Source organism: Clarias gariepinus, chromosome 11 (genome assembly GCF_024256425.1).
Source record: "Clarias gariepinus isolate MV-2021 ecotype Netherlands chromosome 11, CGAR_prim_01v2, whole genome shotgun sequence".
Taxonomy (NCBI): Eukaryota; Metazoa; Chordata; class Actinopteri; order Siluriformes; family Clariidae; genus Clarias; species Clarias gariepinus.
The window spans coordinates 26,684,122-26,705,153 of NC_071110.1; the positions used below are offsets into that span (position 1 = coordinate 26,684,122).

General features: G+C 38.1%; 2 protein-coding genes across 2 annotated transcripts; one reads left to right on the forward strand and one right to left on the reverse strand.

Moving 5' to 3' along the window:
- klc3 (kinesin light chain 3) lies at positions 1 to 8,979 on the forward strand. Its single transcript, XM_053507633.1, has 13 exons — positions 1 to 123; positions 2,939 to 3,168; positions 3,752 to 3,982; positions 4,668 to 4,743; positions 5,453 to 5,663; positions 5,759 to 5,846; positions 5,936 to 6,037; positions 6,475 to 6,648; positions 6,730 to 6,829; positions 7,916 to 7,965; positions 8,039 to 8,160; positions 8,322 to 8,391; positions 8,564 to 8,979. The coding sequence occupies exons 2-13, from the start codon at positions 2,959 to 2,961 to the stop codon at positions 8,648 to 8,650; spliced, it is 1,521 nt and encodes a 506-aa protein (XP_053363608.1). The 5' UTR covers positions 1 to 123; positions 2,939 to 2,958; the 3' UTR covers positions 8,651 to 8,979.
- Positions 8,980 to 9,411: 432 nt separating this feature from the next.
- Positions 9,412 to 19,486, reverse strand: ercc2 (excision repair cross-complementation group 2). Its single transcript, XM_053506682.1, is given in 24 exon segments — positions 9,412 to 9,619; positions 9,796 to 9,939; positions 10,034 to 10,177; positions 10,283 to 10,353; positions 10,451 to 10,523; positions 10,619 to 10,711; positions 10,827 to 10,948; positions 11,029 to 11,092; positions 11,188 to 11,289; positions 12,860 to 12,929; positions 13,038 to 13,049; positions 13,051 to 13,102; positions 13,203 to 13,321; positions 13,544 to 13,712; positions 14,944 to 15,077; positions 15,200 to 15,296; positions 16,007 to 16,130; positions 17,282 to 17,398; positions 17,598 to 17,714; positions 18,263 to 18,376; positions 18,451 to 18,513; positions 18,606 to 18,683; positions 19,083 to 19,182; positions 19,315 to 19,486. Coding segments are annotated over 24 exon segments (2,277 nt in total). The 5' UTR covers positions 19,320 to 19,486; the 3' UTR covers positions 9,412 to 9,526.
- Positions 19,487 to 21,032: the final 1,546 nt, after the last annotated feature.

A 21,032-nucleotide genomic window follows, 5' to 3' on the forward strand; every position in this document is an offset into this window, starting at 1 on the left:
TGGGAAGGAGTTGAGCAGGTGAAGCTCCTGTTACTCAGATGGGGCTGTTGAACTGCTGGTGGAGTTTTTGACGCGTCGTTCGTTTTAAACGCCGAATCGTCGAGACCAAAGTGTTTCTGCGAGGTAAAAAAGTCCGTCTGACTTCACACAATACACCAACTTATAGCTTTACTTTGTTTGGAGGTGTTTTGTTGGCTTAATCTCGCTGTTACACGCAGGTTTTATTAGCATGACAATGTGAAGCATTTAAAATGAGTGTATATATACAGTATTTATTGGTTATATTACTGCTATCAATTGTGTGTTTAGACGGTTTGTTTACAGGTACACACGAGATTTAATGAGATGTTTAATAGCTGTCCACTCGTTATTACTTATGTATATATATATATATATATATATAATGTATAACTGTATATATAAAAGAATTTAAAGAACTATAAATAATGTAATATATATATATATATATATATATATATAAAACAGCATATATTGTATCATTTATGTATTTGAAACAGCTTATATGTATAGTTTTAGTAAGTAAATTCTGTGAATTTTTTTTAATCATTATTTATTTACAGTTCCACCTTAAACAGATTGCAAATGCGATATTGTGCCAGTAGAGGGCGCTCGGTAAACTTTTTTTCCCTTTAAGTATCCTTGACCACAAAAAACTTACCAAAATACAAACTAAAATAGAATTAGTCAATTAGCTGTTGTAATATGGTTAATAAATTAGTTATAGAAGTAAACTATATAGACTAAAGTATTTGGACAAACCTTTATGGTGTTTCAATGTTTCAATCAGGCCCCTTATATCCACTGAAGGGCAATCTTAATGCTTCAACATACCAAGACATCTTGGAAAATGTTATGCTTCTGTGGCAACTTTGTGGAAACCGTTTGGGGAAGGCCCTTTTCTATTCCTTTTCCAAAATGACTGTGCCTCAGTGCACAAAACAAGGACTATATAGACATGATTTGATAAAGAACTTGACTGGCCCTAACACAGAGCCCTGACATCAACCCCATCGAGCACCTTCGAGATGAACTGGAACGGAGATTGCGAGCCAGGCCTTCTCGTCCAACATCAGTGTCTGACCTTATAAATGCTCTACAGAATGAATGGGCATGAATTCCCACAAAAAACACTCCAAAATCTTGTGGACAGGCTTCCAAGAAGAGTGGGAGCTGTTATAGCTGCGAAATACCATATTGAAGTTTATGTATTTGTATATAATGTCATTGCAGATTTGCCCAAATACTTTTGTCTAAATAGTGTATACTATGTACAGTAAATAGGATCATTCCCCCATGAGTCAAAGGTCATTCCAGCAGATGCCCTTATCCAGATTGACTTTCATTCATCTCATTACACTTTACACATATGGGCAGATGCACAAGATGCACCTTGCACAAGGTCCCAACAAAGTGGCAGCTTGGTGGTGCTGAGTCAGTAGGTCAACACATCAACACTGATCAATAGTCCAACACCTCAACTCCCCAAATCCTCACCAAACTAGACGTCCTGACATTGAATATGTTGGTCATCTTCAGTAGTATTATGCATAATAATCATGCATTGATCTTCAGTTACTCCTTTATTATGTACACTCCTCTGTGTGTGTGTGTGTGTGTGTGTGTGTGTGTGTGTGTGTGCGCAGGGACTAACCCAGGAACACAGAGCATGAAATATAATGGAAATACTCCCTGGATATGTCAAAGCCTGTTTCAGGCCACAAGCTCATTCCTGCCCTAATTCACACCTAGAGATAATTTAGAGTAGACAGATAAATACTTTGATGGATAGATTATGATGCGCTAATAACAAGTTAATTACAACAATATTAATAATTAAGTGTCTACAAGATCCATTTATTGGCTGTGCTTCAGAATTCCTCGCATATTCCATCAAAACCTTTAAAGGTACAGTACATAATGAATTTATTACAGGTTATAATGCCAGGTTTAATACGTACTGCATTTTGGGGTTTACTTTGAAACTGAAAACCTGAAGAATTATATTCAGCATTCAGCATTCATGGCTGTTTATATAAGGTGATGTTGACTGAAGTGATTGCTGATCATTGTTATTGTCAGGAGTAGCAAAGAAAGTCTGAATAATTAATTTGTTCTGTTCGAATCAGTTCCATATGTTTACTCAAAGAAAACACAGAAACATTTAGTAACCTGTCATGTGTATTAATTACACACCCTCCTGTTCTCCCGAGGGACTTCAGTCTCTGTCTATAAATGGATGTGCTCCTAGTTACAAATCAGTTGCTACCTGACATGACCTGGAAACTAATATCTTAAGTCTTGTCTCATGTCTGTTATTCGTATCATATTAAACAATGAACTGGACTGACAGAAGTGCTTTCTAGGAAATGGCAGAGCTGCCAGACCTTTTCTTGTAGTTTAACTAGCGTGGATATGTTCCATAGATTTTAGGGACTATTTATTTGATAAGTGTTTGTATGTATTGACTTCGTAGCATGCATTAATTTGCAACAGGCTAAGCAAAAATGCCAACAGTAATAAACTTAAAAAATATTTTTAATTGTTATTTTTAATATTTTACCAGTACTCTTGTGTTTGTTTGTTTTTTATGGCAGGTAAGTTTTTCCAGGCATCTTTCCAGGAATCTGGCGCTACTCTTCAGGAATTTTTGTTTGCCATGTTTATGAAACCTATGTTTTTAAATTTAGAAAAAGAAGCTTAAATGCAAAAAATCTAGAATGCAACTCTCTTCAATTATTGACACTTTTTTGTAACATATATTTTTTTTGTACATGATTGTATGGAAATCTAAACTATACCCTTTTACTGACAAACTAATGCACAAGACATAAAATAAATAACTGATTATTTAGTTCATAAAAGCATTTTAATATTTGAAGTGAAGTAGAGATTGTCAAACACTGCTTTCCATATTTAGGGCTGACGTAAGGCAGAGCCATGTTGTCAGCGGAGGAGATCCTGAGCAGCACACGGCAGGTGATTGCAGGACTGGAGGCTCTGCGTGGGGAGAACCGCACACTTTTGGACGACCTACAGGAGACGCTGTTAAGACAGACAAGCAGTGACAGCAACAGTCTAGAGGAGGAGAAGACTAGCATCATTTTGCAGTCCCTGGACAGAATCGAACTGGGATTAGGGGAGGCACAGGTGGGTGTCAGATCCTATGTGCTACGTGCAACCTGTACTTCACTTTGTTTAAACACCAAATCTTTTCTTGTGTTTGTAGTGAAAGGTTAATTTGTTAATTCATGGCTAAATTTGTATGTATGCATCTATAAACACGTGCACTAATGTATGTAAGTAAATGGCTATGAAATCATGTTAAAGTTGTACTCTTCTCACAAACTCTAGCAAACCATCTGAGCCGTTATCTCAGAAAGTAAATATTTCCTTGAAAAATAAAATTGAAAACCTATTTATTTGCAACTCACATAATAAATACCTAATAAATGTCAATTGTTAAGAAAAAGTGTAAAAGATAACAGATTTTCTTCAGGGGTCTGGGTCTGGTTCTGATTGCACATGATTACCCTTAAAATCTTAGATGAAGGATAAATGACCATAGTTGTTGTTCCAGCGTTCAACAAATTGGATAAACCATCATTGGAACAGCTTTGGATAATTTACATTGTGTCCACCAAATTGTCCTTTCAGTTAGAAGCAATGTTTTTTCACAATTATTGGAGTATTCCATTAAGGTCAAGGATGGTGTTTTTTATTCCATAAACAGATGATGATGGCTCTGTCGGCACACCTGGGTTCTCTGGAGGCAGAAAAGCAGAAACTGCATGCTCAGGTGAGGCGGCTGTGCCAGGAGAACCAGTGGCTGCGTGATGAGCTGGCTGGAGCTCAGCAGAAGCTGCAGGAGCGTGAACAGGAAGTGGTGACGCTGGAGGAACAGAACAAACACCTGCATTTCATGAGCAGCCTCCGCAAGTACGACCAGGATGAACTGGCACTGGTGAGAACTAACACTGTGGAACTGTAGAACTTAAAGGCACTGTGTTAATGTACATGCTTTTTATTTTTCTAGCTAATGTATACGAATGTAATATGTAAAATATAGAATGTTTTTTTAATGATGGTTGATTAAATTATGTATGTGTTAGGTAAGGAAAAGTGCTCAGTTTTAAGGCACTTAAAACTGAAGTTTAAAGATGATTAAAAAAAGAAGAAGAATTATTATCTCATTACGCACCTCAATACGCTTACCAGTCGGGCCGAAACCAAGAGAGGGACAAAGAGACATGCACACTTGACGTGTCTGAAGTTCTCTGTTTATTATCAGCGAACAGAGTATATTTAAGCTTTGTGTCACGTACGTCCCATACATCAAAAGAACCAGTCATTACCATGTAGGTCATAGACGGACCCGGAGCAGGCAGACAGACGATAGAAGGCGCATTAGCATTTTTTGGTTAGACAAAAGGGGTCCAGTGGTCACGAGCTATTTGTATGTATATTCGTCTGGACACACACTATAGGAAGTATTACCTTGTAAGGAATCAGGAAGTGCAATGACGTTTCTTTTTTTTTAATGGGCAAAGAGGCATGGGAAAGTTCACATTATATTACAAAACTTTACATTATGTTTGTCTAGCTTCCTTTTTTGCTGGTCTGTAAGATTTCTTTGATTCATCTAACAGGAGGGTAAAGAGAGTTCATCAGCTAAAGAGTCCCTTGATGATCTCTTTCCCACTGATGAAGATGAGCAAACACAAAGTAAGTGTTCCCTGGACTACACATGCACTAAAAATGTTTTTTAAAGCCTTTTAACACGTTCGCCCATTTGTTGTCATTCATTGTTATGTTCATATCAAATCGACAAGCATTTAAATAAACTGACATGTCTGAATTAATATTAAGGATGAACTTATGAGGTGAAAAGTATATATTGTATATAAATAAACTGAATTAAACATAACACAGAGTAATGTGTTGTACCATGTTTTGCCAAAACAGCATTAGTAAATCTTGGCATAGATTCTACATTTTGGACTTGGAACTGTACTGGATGGATGAATGGATGAATATGAGCCTAGAACATCCAATAGACTGAAGGCATTAGCTTGTGATTTAGATCATATCAGTTACACATTGAAACATAACCCTGACGTCCTGTGGAGGGGGTATTGTCATCCGCAGAGAGAGCACTCCTATTAGCATAGAAACGTTTCATCACTGGGGAAAGTAAACAATCTGAAAAACTTAATTTAATTTACAGTGACCCTTCTTCCTAAGGGGACAAGCCATGCCAGTGAAATACCTGCTGCATAATGCATCCACTGTTATTTCCTTTAATTTGTCACTTATCTTCGCATGAAGTACAGTATGTACATTATGGAAGTAAATAAACCTTGTATCACAGAACATTTCAAAGCAACTACTTTATCAGGTTTTTACTGTTACACTGATCTTTTCGTGCTTGCAGTATCTCGAAACCGCAGCGCTGTAACGGCAGGGTATGAGATCCCTGCCAGACTTAGAACTCTACACAACCTGGTGATTCAGTATGCCTCTCAAGGCCGCTACGAAGTAGCCGTGCCCCTGTGCAAACAGGCTCTGGAAGACCTGGAGAAAACCTCTGGGCATAGCCATCCAGATGTGGCCACTATGCTGAATATCTTGGCTCTGGTGTACAGGTTTGATAGAGTGCCATCAGTATCTATTGTTCCGTCTTATCCCACCTTCTCAGGCCATTTAACAATGGGATTGTGTTTCTTTATTCTCTGTACAGGGACCAGAACAAATATAAAGAGGCTGCGACACTGCTGAATGATGCATTGACAATACGTGAGAAGACACTAGGCATGGACCACCCAGCAGTATGTTCTTGTTATTGAATGATATTATATATTAGAAAGAAAGAAAAAACATTTGTCCTAACTAAGTGTGGTTGTGTATATGTGTACAGGTCGCAGCTACTCTGAATAATCTGGCTGTGCTCTATGGTAAAAGAGGGAAGTATAAAGAAGCAGAGCCTCTGTGCAAAAGAGCACTGGAGATCAGGGAGAAGGTACTGTGGAATCACAGCTAAGGCACAAAAGTCTGGTTCTATCCTGTTTTTGTTATTGTTTCGTTTTTTTGTTCTTCTCTTTAGTACAGCCGTGGCCTAATGTTTTGAGAATGACACAAATATAATTTTTTACAAAGTCTGCTGCTTCAGTGTTTTTTAGATATTTTTGTCAGATGTTACTATGGTATACTGAAGTAAAGCGTTTCATAAGTCTTAAAGTCTTTTACTGGCAATTACAATAAGTTTATACAAAGAGTCAATATTTGCAGTGTTGACCCTACTTTTCCAAGACCTCTGCAATGTGCACACTTACTCTGTGAGCAAGCAACAAAAATGCATATTAAGCTTTTGTAATAAAATAAGCCATTTCTATCAATCTCTCATAATTTTGCATTGGGATGTTTTTTAATGAGAATATAATACTGCTGTTTCTGTAGGTGTTGGGGAAAGACCACCCTGATGTAGCAAAGCAGCTCAATAATCTGGCTCTGCTATGCCAGAACCAGGGCAAGTATCAGGAGGTAGAGGACTACTATAAGAGAGCGCTGCAAATTTACCAAAATCGGCTGGGCCCAGATGATGCCAATGTGGCCAAAACCAAAAATAACCTGGTAAGGACTAGTGAGACATTTGACTTATGAGTTGCCTGAGAGGAGAAATACATAAAGAAATTGTATGTGTTTAATTAACAGGCCTCATGCTACCTCAAGCAAGGAAAGTACAGGCAAGCTGAAGCTCTCTATAAAGAGATCCTGACACGTGCTCATGAGAAGGAGTTTGGATCAGTGGAGGGTAAACGTTATCCATCTCAACTCAACAAAACTGTTAATTTATACAGGACCTTTGTCCTGTACTTAATATTATTTTCCCTGCCCTATCACATGCTCACTAATCGAGAAAAGGTTGTTAATTAGATGATTTAGATAAAATCAGGTATGCTGGAAGCTGAGAAAAAAATAAAATGCTCAGGGCAGGGGGTCGTCCAGAACCAGGGTTAAGAACCACCCGGCCACACTTATAATATGTGACCAAAATAATGTAAAATAGTTAGTGACAGATCTGTGTTGGCTCTGTTGTGTTAGAATAATGGCAGTGAGGTTTATGTGCAAACTGTGATATACAGTAATTACAGGCCTGTTAGTAGAAATGTTCCCATTTAAAAAGGGAGCAGAGTGTAGGTGTGTAATATGAAACACTTTGTGTTTCTGACACCCTGAGAAACTCATCAAGGTAAACTAACCGAGCTTGACCCTGCCATAAAAGGCGTGTTTGTTCTGCACAGCAGATTTTGAGCTTTGCAGTGCAGGTGCTAACAGGAAGTAGCGCACTGTGTAACACAGAAACCTTCTCATCAAAACAAACTGGTGTGACTGGCAAAATCTATAACAGAAAAGAAAGACAGCAGGAAGTAATGTAGGTATGCATGTATCAAATAAATTTTTTTTGTCGGCCCGGGTTCGATTTCCACCTCTGTGTGCATGGAGTTTGCATGTTCTCCCAGTTCTTGGTGGGTTTCCTCCAGGTACTCCGGTTTCCTCCCACAGTCCAAAGACATGCAGATTAGGCTAATTCCCAAATTGCCCGTACTGTGTATATGTGTATGTCTAGGGTGTGCCTCGCCATGTGCCCTAAGTTTCCTGGGATAGGCTCCCCCACCACCCTGTATACAGGATTAAGTGGTATATAACCATGTGGTTTGCCTTTTAGCCCATCTAAAACTTCCTAATACAGACATAAAAACTGTTGAATTCCATGTTGGATTTTGCACTTTAGCCTCATAATAAATTAATTTCTGTGCTGGAAGACAATATAAAAAAAAACATTTTGGTTATGATCTTAAATTCTTCTTCCTTTAATCGTTCTCTCACTTACATTCAGGAGAAGGAAGACCAGTTTGGTTTCACACTGCGGAGGGAAGCTCTAGACCGGTACACTCAGCATTCTTTTATATCTTTGACTTGTGCACACTCCATTTCTAATAACGTGTCTTTCTGGGTTTAGGAAAGTTTGAAGCGCAGTGGTTCTTTTACGAAGCTCCGAGAATCTTTGAGGCGGAGCAGTGAAAAGCTGGTTAAGAAGCTTAAAGGGGCAGGAACACAAGAAACAGCACCTCGCAATCCTGGGTACTTATAAAATTCTTAACATTATTATTTGTCTGTACACTTTGTATGGGTGCATGCCGAATATCGAGAAATGTGCAGGGTTTCCATGAATATTATCTCTAAGGCTCTTGAATGAGTTTATCAAGGTCTGATGCATTTTGTATTTCTTTTTTTAATAACAGAATGAAAAGGGCAAATTCCCTCAATGTACTGAATGTAGGAACAAGGGAGAGTCAGGACATGAGGTTAAGGGTAAGATCTGACTTTAGACTTTACTTGTTGATACCCTAGCAATTAAAGTTTAAATTATGCCATTTTGCTATTTTCTCTAATTGCACTATGTAAGAAGGGATATGGGCCTGTATTCTATTCATTCCATTTAATTGAGTCCATGTTTTTAATTGTTTATTTTTATTTCTTCCAGAATATCAACAGGCTTACAGACAGCCGTACTCTCAGCTCCAGCACTCAGAGTTTAGCGCGCCGGAGTTCTTTAAGTGGAGAAAGTTAATCTGTTTCTAAGCCAAGTTCCTGCTCATGTCTCCATACAGCTGCATGAATCAAGTTTATAACCGAGAAAGTATTTATCTCAAATGAAGGTTAGGTGGACCACACTAAACTTACTCTAAATAAAGATTCCTCAGAGGGAACAGATGGTGTAGACAACATTGCATATGACAAAATACATGGAGAGTTTTTTTCTTTCTGACGCTGCAAGCCTGCTGCACTATAATATTACTTTATTAAAGTGTTTCTGAAGAGCTGTTTGAATGAATATGGCACATTTTATGCTCTGCATTCCAAAGTCAAATTCCTATTAAAACTAACTTGTAAACACTCACATTGTGAAAGACACTTCATTTCTCAATTGATATCAAAATAGAGAGTTTCATAATTTACTGTAGATTCTTCTTACTATATAAAATATATATATATATATTGCTGTAATCTGAGTTATTCATGTGAAAAGTTGATGTACAGAATCAGTATGGTGATGCTATAGAACAAATTAAACCTTTCATATCACAATGGCCTTTGACCCCATCATTGGCAGGTTGCAGGTTTAAATCCAGAGCCATCTATGAACAGGCTTCCAAGAGAGTAGACTTTGCATTGATTTCTAAGGTACTGTGACCGAACACGAAAAGCACTTTGAAGACTTAATGTGTGTAAAAACTAGTAACTGACCAAAAGTAAAAAAAAAAAAAAAACAACAAAGAAATTATAACATGAAACAGTATTCTGATTCATAATAAGTGCACAATCATGCCATTGGGTTTGTAGAAATAATCAGTATTTATTACTGACATTATGTTGAGTGAAAAACATTTTTAAAATATGTACATGTGTCAAATTCTAAGCACGTTTCCATTCCAAATCACAAGCATTACGCCTGTTGAGCAATCTGAGAAATCTTCTGGAGCATTTCCTCAGACTGCAGCTGCTCCAGGGTCAGCAGAGACAGGCCCAACTGGTCCTCCTGTAAGAAAAAAAAATTTTATTATTTTTTCTCATTTTTAAAAGTATCATCCCTACAAATAATTAAAAATACAGTATATATATCTCACTCAGGAAAAAAAAAAATCCCGTATAAGTCATACTTGGATAGTGTACATACTGTTCTTGGACACGTCTGAAGAGGGAAATTGGACCTACCCGTCTAAATGGCTGTGCCATCTGCCGCAGAAAGTGCTTGGCAAGCTGCACTGTCTCATCTATAGTCAGGTTAAGGCTGCCATCTGTGATGTGTTCCTGAATCCAGCGGGGAAGTTTACCTCGCTTGTCGGCTCGGGCGTAACGCTAAGAAAGGAAACCAGACGGCTGAAGTGACTGAAGGCAGACGCCTAACCTTAATCGACCAGGCGTTTAACACACACAATGAAGAAATTTTCACCTTGTCCGCAAAAATCATGAGGCCGTAGTCAGTCTTGCCTCGGATGGCTCTGCCTACACACTGAGCTGCATGGCGCATGGCATCGAAAGTCAAGAAGTCGTTCTCACGGATTTGAAACTGGTCTCGCAGATACTCCAGACGAGCCTGGAGGAGCAAGTAACGGCGCTGAATTATTCCACTGCTGATATCAAGTAGAAATTGGTGGAAACCGGGATATTATACAGAATGCAGTGTGACAAAAGAATTAACCTTAAGTATTCGACTCTGCGTGTAGACATAAGGCACTCCGAACATAATAACAGCTCGCCCAAAGTGATGAACTGTGGGTCGAATAGAGGCAATGTTAATCTTTTACAGTATATAGTATAAAGTATTATTCGGATAAATGTTCAGTCGATGTGTTAGCGGGATACGTACCAAAGTCTATTCCTTCAGACACTTTACCTCTGGCCACAGAGAGCAAGATGGCGCCTCTGCCATTTTCACAAGCCTGGAACAGCAGATTATGAGAAACACTAAATATTTTCTATTTCGAAACATGTCAGACTGGCAATTTTGAGATAAAATTTTAAATAGTCTCTTGACCTCTTGGTACTTCTCTAGAGCCATGCTGGTCTCTGCTGCATCTTGTGTCTCTATAAAAATAAGCTTGTTCCTCTGGATGTTTTCCAGAATTCCCTGCAGTCCGGAAGAAAAAAAAACAACACCACACACACAAATCAGAGACATTCATAAAATGCACACTTAATTGACAGCTACAGAACTAAATAGCAGTACTACTTTTTTTGCGTACCTGCTCATACCATGAAGCCACAATGTTTTCCATGTACACATAGCTGGTGAAAAACGCTACGATCCCATCAGGCACGATGGCCGACATTTCCAGAAGCAGGTTCCCATAGTTCCGGATCACAGCTGTGCCGTACAGTGCATTAACACAAAGCTTTACAATTTTGTGGAATTGATATAACAAAGATTCAGGTAATATCACTCACCAAAATCCTCTCTGGTCTCGAATTTGGAACTCAGTGTCACTTGGTCGTTTCCACGCCCAACAATCTGAGAAGATTACATAAGATCAAGGTGCAAGATTTTAACTAAGCTTTAAACAAGATATTTCATTTGAATGTGTTACTGTTAATGCGCACACTCACGAGAGGGCAAAGGCAGGTGCGTGCCAGTGTCATGGTGAAGGACGCCATGGTAACGGGGTGGAAGTCCAAGATTCTGGGATAAATTTCTAGTGGAGAAAGAGTCTTTGGAAGAGGAGAATGTACATGTTAAAACAGACAACCACAGGTCTCGTACATAAATCTGAACCAACCGTATGAGTTTGACAGTGGCTTTTATTGTTCCTCATTAAAATAACAAATTGACTACATAATGGCTCTAATCTGAGGTGCTGTTTATTGGTGATTTTTGAAGCTGATAACTCTAAATAACTTCTCCTTTTTTGGTCTTGCCGTCCTGGGATGGTCTTCATGAGAGCCAGTTTCATCATGGTGCTTGATAGATTTTGCAAAGGCACTTGACAATACTGTTCTTGCAAAAACTGTTCCACAACAGATGACCTTCAAGTTTTAACACAACTGGCCGATGTTTTTGCTACTTAATTACCCAATACCATACGTGTTATTTAATGGTTGTTCCATATGTGTTATTCCATGTTATTTCATAATGAAATCTCCAGTATTGTTCCAGAAAATCAAATCACTAAGCAAAAAACACTTATTGGAAGGTGCGTTCCATTAAAAAAAAAAAACACTTCCATTATACAGCAATCATTTTCTAGGACATCACAGCAAAATGTGCTAATGTACTGAATGAATTCTGAGTCATCTTTGAATCAAGGAAGTAAGAAAAAAAAATCCATCAGACTTATTCTTATCAAGATGTAAATCGACTAATTAAAAAAAGTTGGGTAATATTATCTTAAGCAGAAAACCTGTATTCAGCCACAAGGTCATCATGAACAACCCTATGTACTACTACCCTGTGGTAAAGTGTGACAGCTGCTAGAAAATCTTTTGGGTAGATAATCCACAGGGTCCATCCAGATATTGTGAGAACCATTTGCATAATTTCCACTTAAGGGCCCATATGTTAAGGACTTCAGCAGCAAAGTTTCTAGTCCAGATGGATAATCCAATCCAAGGGGCCAGAGCCACAGACAGGCATGGTCTGGTTAATTTCCCTTTTATTGCAACCAGCAAGCTGTTTAAACTGACAGGCTTGGGCTGGATCTGCTCCAAGCCAGGATCCAAATGTGCCAGGATCCTGTGGCATGGTTATTAGTGGCTACCCGCTCAGCATAACATTGTACATGAGGGCACTTCAATCCTAAGCTTGAAAAAAAACACGGATGTTTATACCCACTTTTAGACAAATCCACAAAACTTAAAATAGCAGTGCATGGTACGAGAGTATACGTTATACGGCCTTAGCAACACATCGGCCACGAGCAGGGGGGAAATGACTGCGTAGGAAAAATGAGCATTATGTACCAATCAATTTTACGGTACATAGAGGTTACTTAGCGCAGGCAAAGGCACCAACACCAAAGGGAAAAGAAAACAAACAAAACAGTCCGTAGCCTATAGAGATGAAGATCCTGGTACAAAGAATGGGGAGTAAATTGCCAAATGCATGGCAGCACACATGTCTACACAGCACAGCAGAGGGTAGAAAAAGAGTCCCAGCCAGTTTGGCCAACATGGCTGTGTCATTTTCAGGATTCAAAATGTTCATTCTCTCATGATGAAAGAATAAATGTATTTCTGGAGGGGAAGTGGGAGGAGGGATGCTACAAAAAGGAAGGCAATTTACCCCTGAAGTAATGATGACTGACTGGAACCGCTCGAACACGGGCTTTATAGCGATGGAGGGGTCCATGCAGCTAGAGAAATAAGGAAAAGAAAAAGGATTTATTTTTATTTATTTATTTTTTTTTAAATGCAGGTCATTTCTATGAACCACACTAAAGCAGACTTTCAATGTAACCCACCTAAAGTGCAGCGTTAGCGATTGTCGGAGTTTTGTCTTCAAAAGGTTCTATAATAATCGTGAAGCCTGAAAAAGTTTGTTTATTTATTAAAACTCAAGACTGCTAGGAAATATTTGTAGTGCAAGTACTGTGATTAGAATACAGACAGGTTTTTTTTTTTTTTACCTTTGCTATAGGTGCTAACAAGAGTAGCAAAATGCGAGATGAGCGTAATAGCAGAGAAGTCGGCGATATCTGCAATTTCTAGAGTTCTCAATAACGAGCGTAGTCTCTCTGCACAGAATCTAAAAAAAATGACAAAAACACAGCTCAGGTCATGTATTCGATGATGGCAAAATTACATAATGCATGTTCTATTAAATATCTTTATAAAGTCAATATATTTAAAAAAAAAATAGTAAAAAAAAGTTTTATGCTGCACAAAATAAAATAAAAAAAAATGTTACACCAAGAATCAGGAAAACACACTTGCCATACATGACACGCAGCATAGAGACGTGCCTCACCTGAGTGGCTTGCGGTCAATGCACACCTTCTCAAAGATATCTTTAAGGAACTGAGGAGAACTCTCTTGCACAACGTGATGGATGCGCAGCCGAGCCTTTAGGTACTCCAGGAAACGCTTCATGAAGCCTATAAAGTGTTCAGCTGTGCGGATATTTCCTGGGACGGCCTCTGCAGCGAACATGCAGGACATGACACAAAACAAAGAACTTTTTTTTAATGGAGGTTTATTACCCTTCATTTCAAATATAAAGGGAAAGCCATGTTGGGGATATTTACATGCAGTGTCTTCACTTCACCACACTATGTGGCCAAAGGTTTGAGGATATCTGACGATTACACCTACAGTATATGTGCTTTTTTGTATATTCCATTTCTGATTTAGCGCCCCATTTGCCAAGATGGCCTGAGGTGCAGTCGGCCTTCCAGTTCAACCCAAAAGGTGTTCAGGTCTGTGGCTCTGTAGAGGTCACTCGAGTTCTTTTACACCAAATCATATACTTATTATTATAACAATAGAGCGTACAAAATCATTTTCTACAATTGTGTGGCAACAGACTTGGAAAGAACCACTAATTAATGTCGTGGACAGATGTCCACATACTTTTGGCTATCGTGTCTTATCCGAAGGTTTAGGGTGGCTGAAGGGTTTCAGCCCATGCATAGGTTTTATAGATAAGAGAATGGCACAAATATTCTGTCTATGACACAGACATGGCAACGTACGTAACCTTAAGGAAAGGACTAATACCCAAGTGTGCAACAGTCTCGGTGAAACGATCATGGACAGAGAAGAAAACACAATTATGTTTCTATAATCTTTTTGTATAAACACTTCCGATACTTACAGAACGTAAATCAAAAAGGCACGTTTTACACAAGTTTCACAAAGCTTTTTAGGATGGAAAAGTTACATATCTGTTTTACATTTACTGCATTTGGTAAATTTTCTCATACAGAGTGACTACAGTAGGTGCTGCAACAGAAAACAGTCTAGATGCACGTCTTCCTCGATCCCTGACAGATACTGGGACCAGTCAAGCAGTGCTTGAGGATCAGAGGGAGCATGGTGCAGTGCGAGGTGTGATTAGAGCTTTGCGGTAAGCGGGTCCCGTGTTTAGCTTTGTAGGGGAGCGTCAGTGTTGTGGATTTGATGCAGGCAGCTACAGGAAGCCGGTGCAGGGAGAACAAGTAAACACATGATGTAACAAAGTCCATTCAACCTCTTCATACAGACTGCTATAGTAAAAATGCTGCGGTATAAATGAATATAAATTTCCATCATGTTCTGATGCTCTGAGCAAATACATGGGTGTATAATAATGTAAAATAAATTATAATGTAAAAAGAGTGATTAAAAAAAACACAAGGAACAAAAGAAACTGTATGCAGACAGACTGACCTTGGAGTATTTCAGTTGGAAGTACTGGATTAGACAAGTAGACATCGGTTTCTCTGGCAACATTGGCTTCTTTTAATCCCTCCACTAATCTCCTGTACTCCTCTTTTAGTTTAGCAGCATCGGTTTCCTTTATCCTTCAAATGAAATAAGAATGCTGATGCTATTCCACACAAATGATATGCTACGTCTACAAACGCATAAACGTCAAGACATCAATTCGGGTTGAAAACTAGCTGAATGAGCTCTTTGGATTCACCTTTGGATGGTATTCTGAAGAGTGTCCACATTGGCCTGACTGCGGTCCAGTGTCCTCCTGGTGATGTTCACGCTCATTGAGTCAATGCACACGTTGTCTGGGATGACAAGAACGATTATACATAACTGTTTAGATTCATTATGGAAAAAAAAAAAAAATAAATCACTGTGATCACAGTCAATAGTTTTGACATTTGCTACATTCCTTATTAAATTGAACTAATTCTCTTCTGTCCTGTCAGAGGGTCACGAGGGAGTTTAGGACTTTTAAACTCGAAAGTCTCAACCTTATTCTCGCCATTTCTATTGGCAGGTGAGAAACGACCCACGTGAAATATATTTGGGGTCCCTGCCCAACCTTTCTTTGACTGAAGAAGCTATTTGGTTAGCTATTTTATCCGACTGCAATCATTCAGATTATAGGTTCCAACTCAAATGCTTCTCTGGATGCAATAATAGAATATATTTATTCCAACAAAAGAAAAGCAATTGGATTTAGTGATAACATGGCTAATATATATTTACCTACTGAACAGATTATCACCGGTTTACATTACCTCTCTCATTCCGATTTAGACGGATCGGGTCAGACTGTTCTGATAGAGATGTTTCAATGATGATTATTCCCAATATTCCCAATAAAATATAAGGGTCCATATGAACACTCCTAATGTAACTTATCGGCACTTAAAGTAGTCTTGCCTATTTTGCCACTGTATTATGCGTTGCCCCGTGTCCTTAGGAAAACATTTTATTCAAATGTATACAAGAAATGACAGTAAAAAGAGCTTAACTTGATTTGACTTACCAATGTTATGAGCTTCGTCAAAGACAACAACAGATTTCTTTGCAAGCTCTTTTGAAACCAGGTCTGCAATTTTCGGGTCCAGGAGGTAATGGTAACTGTAAACCACTATGTTTGCATGAAGAAGCTGATTTAAAAAAAAAAAAGGAAAAAATTAAAGTAATCATACAGTGTACATTTATTTACTGTTAAATAATTTACTATAGACAAACACCTAATTATCAATCAGTGGGATTAGGGATTTTTCTTTTTAACTGTTTATACATTTTATTTTGTGATAAATGTGAGTTTCCTATCCCAGTAATAAATCAACATCACATTCAAACATAAATACTGTCTCTAACTGAGGTTAACTTCTATCAATGTGATGAAAAGGCCAATGTGTGGAGAAAGACATGATTTAAAAAATTAACAAATAAATTCTGGCAAAAAATGTTGAGGTATTGTCATGGCAACACACTCGCTAATCTTTACTGATGATATTGATAGCAGCAGAATAAAATCTACTAAAACATTCTGTCTGCAGACTTTCAGAGAAATTCATCTGGTCTAATTAAAAAGTTTTTCAAAAATCTCATTATAAAGCAGGACAATAACCCAAAGCACAACAAAGGACTTTATTAGGGGAAAAGTGTAGGGACCAAGTCAGTCTCCAGAACTTAAAAACAACTGAGCATTCATTACACTTCATGAAGAGGAGACTGAAGACATAAACCCTCCCAAAAACAAACATCGGAAAGAAGCAGCAAATACAAGGCTGAAAAAGCATCACAAAAGAAGAATGTAACAGTTTGGTGAGATGTCTGAGGGTTGCCACCTTGACCCAGTTATTGCAAGAAAGTGATGATGTTATTTGTGGTGTTTGTGGTTTGATGGTGATGTCTTTCGACTGCTTCCTTTGAGGAGTCGCCACAGTGGAACAACTGATCCACACAACAACTCGGCACAGGTTTTATGACCTGCGATTCCCTTCCTGACACAACCCTCCTATTTTATCTGGGCTTGGGACTGGCACTGCATCCAGTGGTTGGGAATCAAACCCGGGCCTTCCGCATGGATGGCGGGAAACCTACCATTGAGCCACCAATGCCCCTATTGATAAAATTTTTCCCTCAATAAAAAACTGGGTTGTTCTCCACTAAGTGTCATGTTCTAAATTAATTACCGTATATCTATTTAATCTAAACGTAAACAACACAAAATAAAATGTCATTTTTTAAACTTTATCTAAATTTCTCTCTGTATAAAGGCTGTAATTTTTTAAAAGATAATACATACTGAGTAACGTGCCAGGTAGTACGGGCACCAGCCTTTCCTCCGTCCAAAATCTTTAAGATCATCTAGATTGTAAATCCCAGAAGGAATTGGCACCTGCCTGCCCACAGCATCAAACTCCTGCACACACAGAAAAAAAATTAACAGACTTTAATAAACATTCATTTTAAGAAATAAAACAAAAAAATACATGTTAACAGTGATTAAAAATATATACTGTATTACCTATAGAAATGATTTTAAACTGTTAAGATGACTGACCTCAACTGGCATGCACTTTTAAATCACCATGAGCTGTGCATTAATGCTACGTCTTTACCTCATAGAAGCGGCAGACAGGTTGGCTCGAGTTACTGTGACGTTGTGCACGAATGTATGATGCTGTCAGACTGTGACATTTGCCATCCACTTCTTTTCCAAAGCGCAGAGAGCTTACCTGTACACATGAGTATTAAGGATCAGTCTTTTATACACAGTTTCAGACCACAGAACATGAGTAGTTACCTGAACTGGCTCTTAACACTAGGATTATTCTTAAAGATCAGAATTACCAAGAACTTAACTTAAACACATCTCTTGTTATACTGAACTCGCATCTTCCTAATACACAAAATGACTGCAAATCAATCCCTGTTATCCGTTATCACCCAAATGAGGATGGATCCCCTGTTGATTCTGGTTCCTCTCAAGTTTTTTCCTACTGCAGTCTCAGGCATACTCAAAATTTTATACATATTTTCTCAAACATCTAATTTTCTCACTTTCATAGCATCATGATTTTGTAAACATAATTATATATTTTGTATTACACGGTTTTGTTACAATTTTAACTTATCAAATAACTTGCTCCTACAACACAGGATGTTGCGGTGTGTGAAATGTTTAGAGCAGTGACCTGCAGGATTATAGAGGAACGGCAACATTTTATAACTGCTCATCTCTAATTATTCTCTTAATGTATAAAACCTTTTTAACTTGACCTACTTCAGGATGAATGCACAGATTCTTCCTTGATGAAAGTGCTAGAGCCAAGAAGTGATTTTCCTCTCCTGTTTCCTTTGCATAGTATTCCATTAGCTTTCTCAGCTCCTCCACCACCTAAAATACAGAAGATGAGCAACGTTTAGACTTTAAGATATTAGAAACAGCGAGTACACAACATCATCACTTACCTTCTCTATCTCAGGTACAGTTCGAGAGCAGTAAACCAACTTGGTCACCTCAAGAGGGTAAGTCTGTAAGGATTTAAAAATATTAACAGGTTTCTTCTTTTCTTAACACACACAAAAAAATTTTAATGAACATCACAGATAACACCGATCGTCACCTTCTGATAAGCAACAATCAAAGACAGTAGGGAAATGGTTTTTCCAGTCCCTGAAGGCATCTCCAGAACGCCATGACCCTGAAATGAGAGGAGATAAAGTGAGGTGTTATACAAGTTTTGAGATTGGAAAGTCAGCGGGGAAGCTGAGGAGTGCGAGATCTATAGGTGTCAGTGATTCAACCTACAGAACTCCAACTAAATGCTGATTGGTACTGAGGGGAAACGTTTTAAGAAAAGAATTGTGTGCAGAAGTACCAGTCAAACAGGATAAAACTGGGTCTGGGAAGGATGCATTAGACTTTTTAAGGAAGGCTGGTCTGGAAGATCTGTTTTAAGGGGCCAGGATGTAATGTAACCTACTGGATTCCAACCATAGTTAAACAATAAGGAAGGAAAAGAAGAAGAACACATGATGATGATGATGATGATGATGATGATGATGATGAGTGGAGACTGAATGACCTGCACGTGACATACCTTGGCATCCAGTGTCCTCTTGAGCTCCAGCATGTAAGAGTACTGCTCTGGGTAAATGTAGTCATAAGGGAAATAAACCAACAGCCCTTCGATATTCAACCTGCAGTAAAGGGTAACATTATGAGTCAAAGAGGATTTTAGCTATGTTTAGTTTGGGTGATATTCTTATCAAGCTAGTGTACAAGACCTGCTGATGTGTAGCAGTAATTATCCAACAGTTTGCGTTACTCACTTCATGTTTGTAACGGCTTAATGTCAGGACCGTTGTAGCGCCGTTTCACCTCGTTTAATGTCTCGGCTGCAGCTTGACAGCAGCTACGATGTCAAAATGCGACAAAAAACAATCACGCCACATCAAAACACACGGTATCGATTAGCGCGCGCACACATTACACTCTGTTGTCCTAGGCGGCACGACGTCGCTGCCTAAAAGCGTCATCCTCGTCCGCGTTTATGATTGGCTGCTGTGGTGTAAACTCTACATCTGATTGGTTCACACAACGTACAACCCACAAACACAGCCGTCCAGACCATACTAATCAAAGCGGAAATCAGGAAGAGAACTGAACCCAGACTGCTAAGAAGGAGGAGGATAATATTTTATAATTAATTTACTAACTAATTTAATTTAATTTAATTTACAAACTAATAATTGATGTTTTTTTATTCATTAATTTAAATTTAATCACAGTTTACCCTCTCTTTCTTGCATTAAAAAATGACATTGTAATTTTTTTAAAAGTGTAAAGTTAAAAAACAATGCTGTTAGAATTTTACATTAATGTGAGTCTTAAGAGACAGAGTTTTACTTTCTCCTTTTGGTGCTCCTTCACAGTTTTTTTTTATTATTAAAGACTAATCTATTATGATTATGATTATTATGATAATTCTTTTCTGGGTGTGTTGTTTTATTTATTTTAATCTTTTGTTATTTGTTATTTACTTTTCCTTTTATCCTCCCTGGCTATGATATTTTTAATTATTTGTTGCTGTTTTTGCAATAAAAAAAAAGAATCCAGTACTAACTTTTCATCTAATCAATTCTGTTGTGTATTGTAAGAGTTTCTGTGTCCATATTTAGGCTCTCAATGATAAATACAACAATTGTATCTGTTTATTTGTTTAATTGACAAGGTTAGAGATTTTAGGCTTTAAATTATTTTTGTATGTTCTCATTTTTCTTGGAGTATTTAAAATGTTGGGTTATAGAAACATTTATTCATTCATTCATTGTCTATACTATTTATCCGCTTATACTGTATATGTACAGGGTCGAGGGGGGCCTGGAACCTATCCTAGGAGGCGGGGTACAGCCTGGACAGGGTGCCAATCAATTGCAGGACACACACACAATTGGGAATTTGGGAACACCTATTAGCCTAATCTGCATGTCTTTGGTCTGTGGGAGGAAACCAGAGTACCTGGAGGAAACACACCAGCACGAGAATTGACCCCAACCCTGGAGGTGCAATGCAAAAGTGCTAAAAGGCTCAGTGAATCAGATGAAATTATTCGTTCAACTCTCAAATGACGGACAATAATATTGGTGCTGTTGTTGATGTTTCAAAATCACTCAAAAGTCGTATGTCTTATTTATTGTTGAAATTGTTCAGCGGATTTTATGTAATTATATACAAAATACTGTATATTAATACATGCTGTAGCTATACAGCACACTGCCCTGCATTTGATGTAAGCAAACCAAGTCTTATGTATGAACCTGGTTATAGGAATTTAATTATCATTTTGTATAACTGCAGTTTCTGAAATGCTCAATTCAGCCCATCTATTACTAGTTTATCCACATTCTGATGTCTGATGTGAAGCCTCTGTATGTGCATGATTTTATTTATTTATTTATTTATTTATTTATTTATTATTGTGCTGCAAATATATAATTACGAATTAAATAACTGCATGATTGTTTGGGTCTCCGTAAAAAGGAGACAG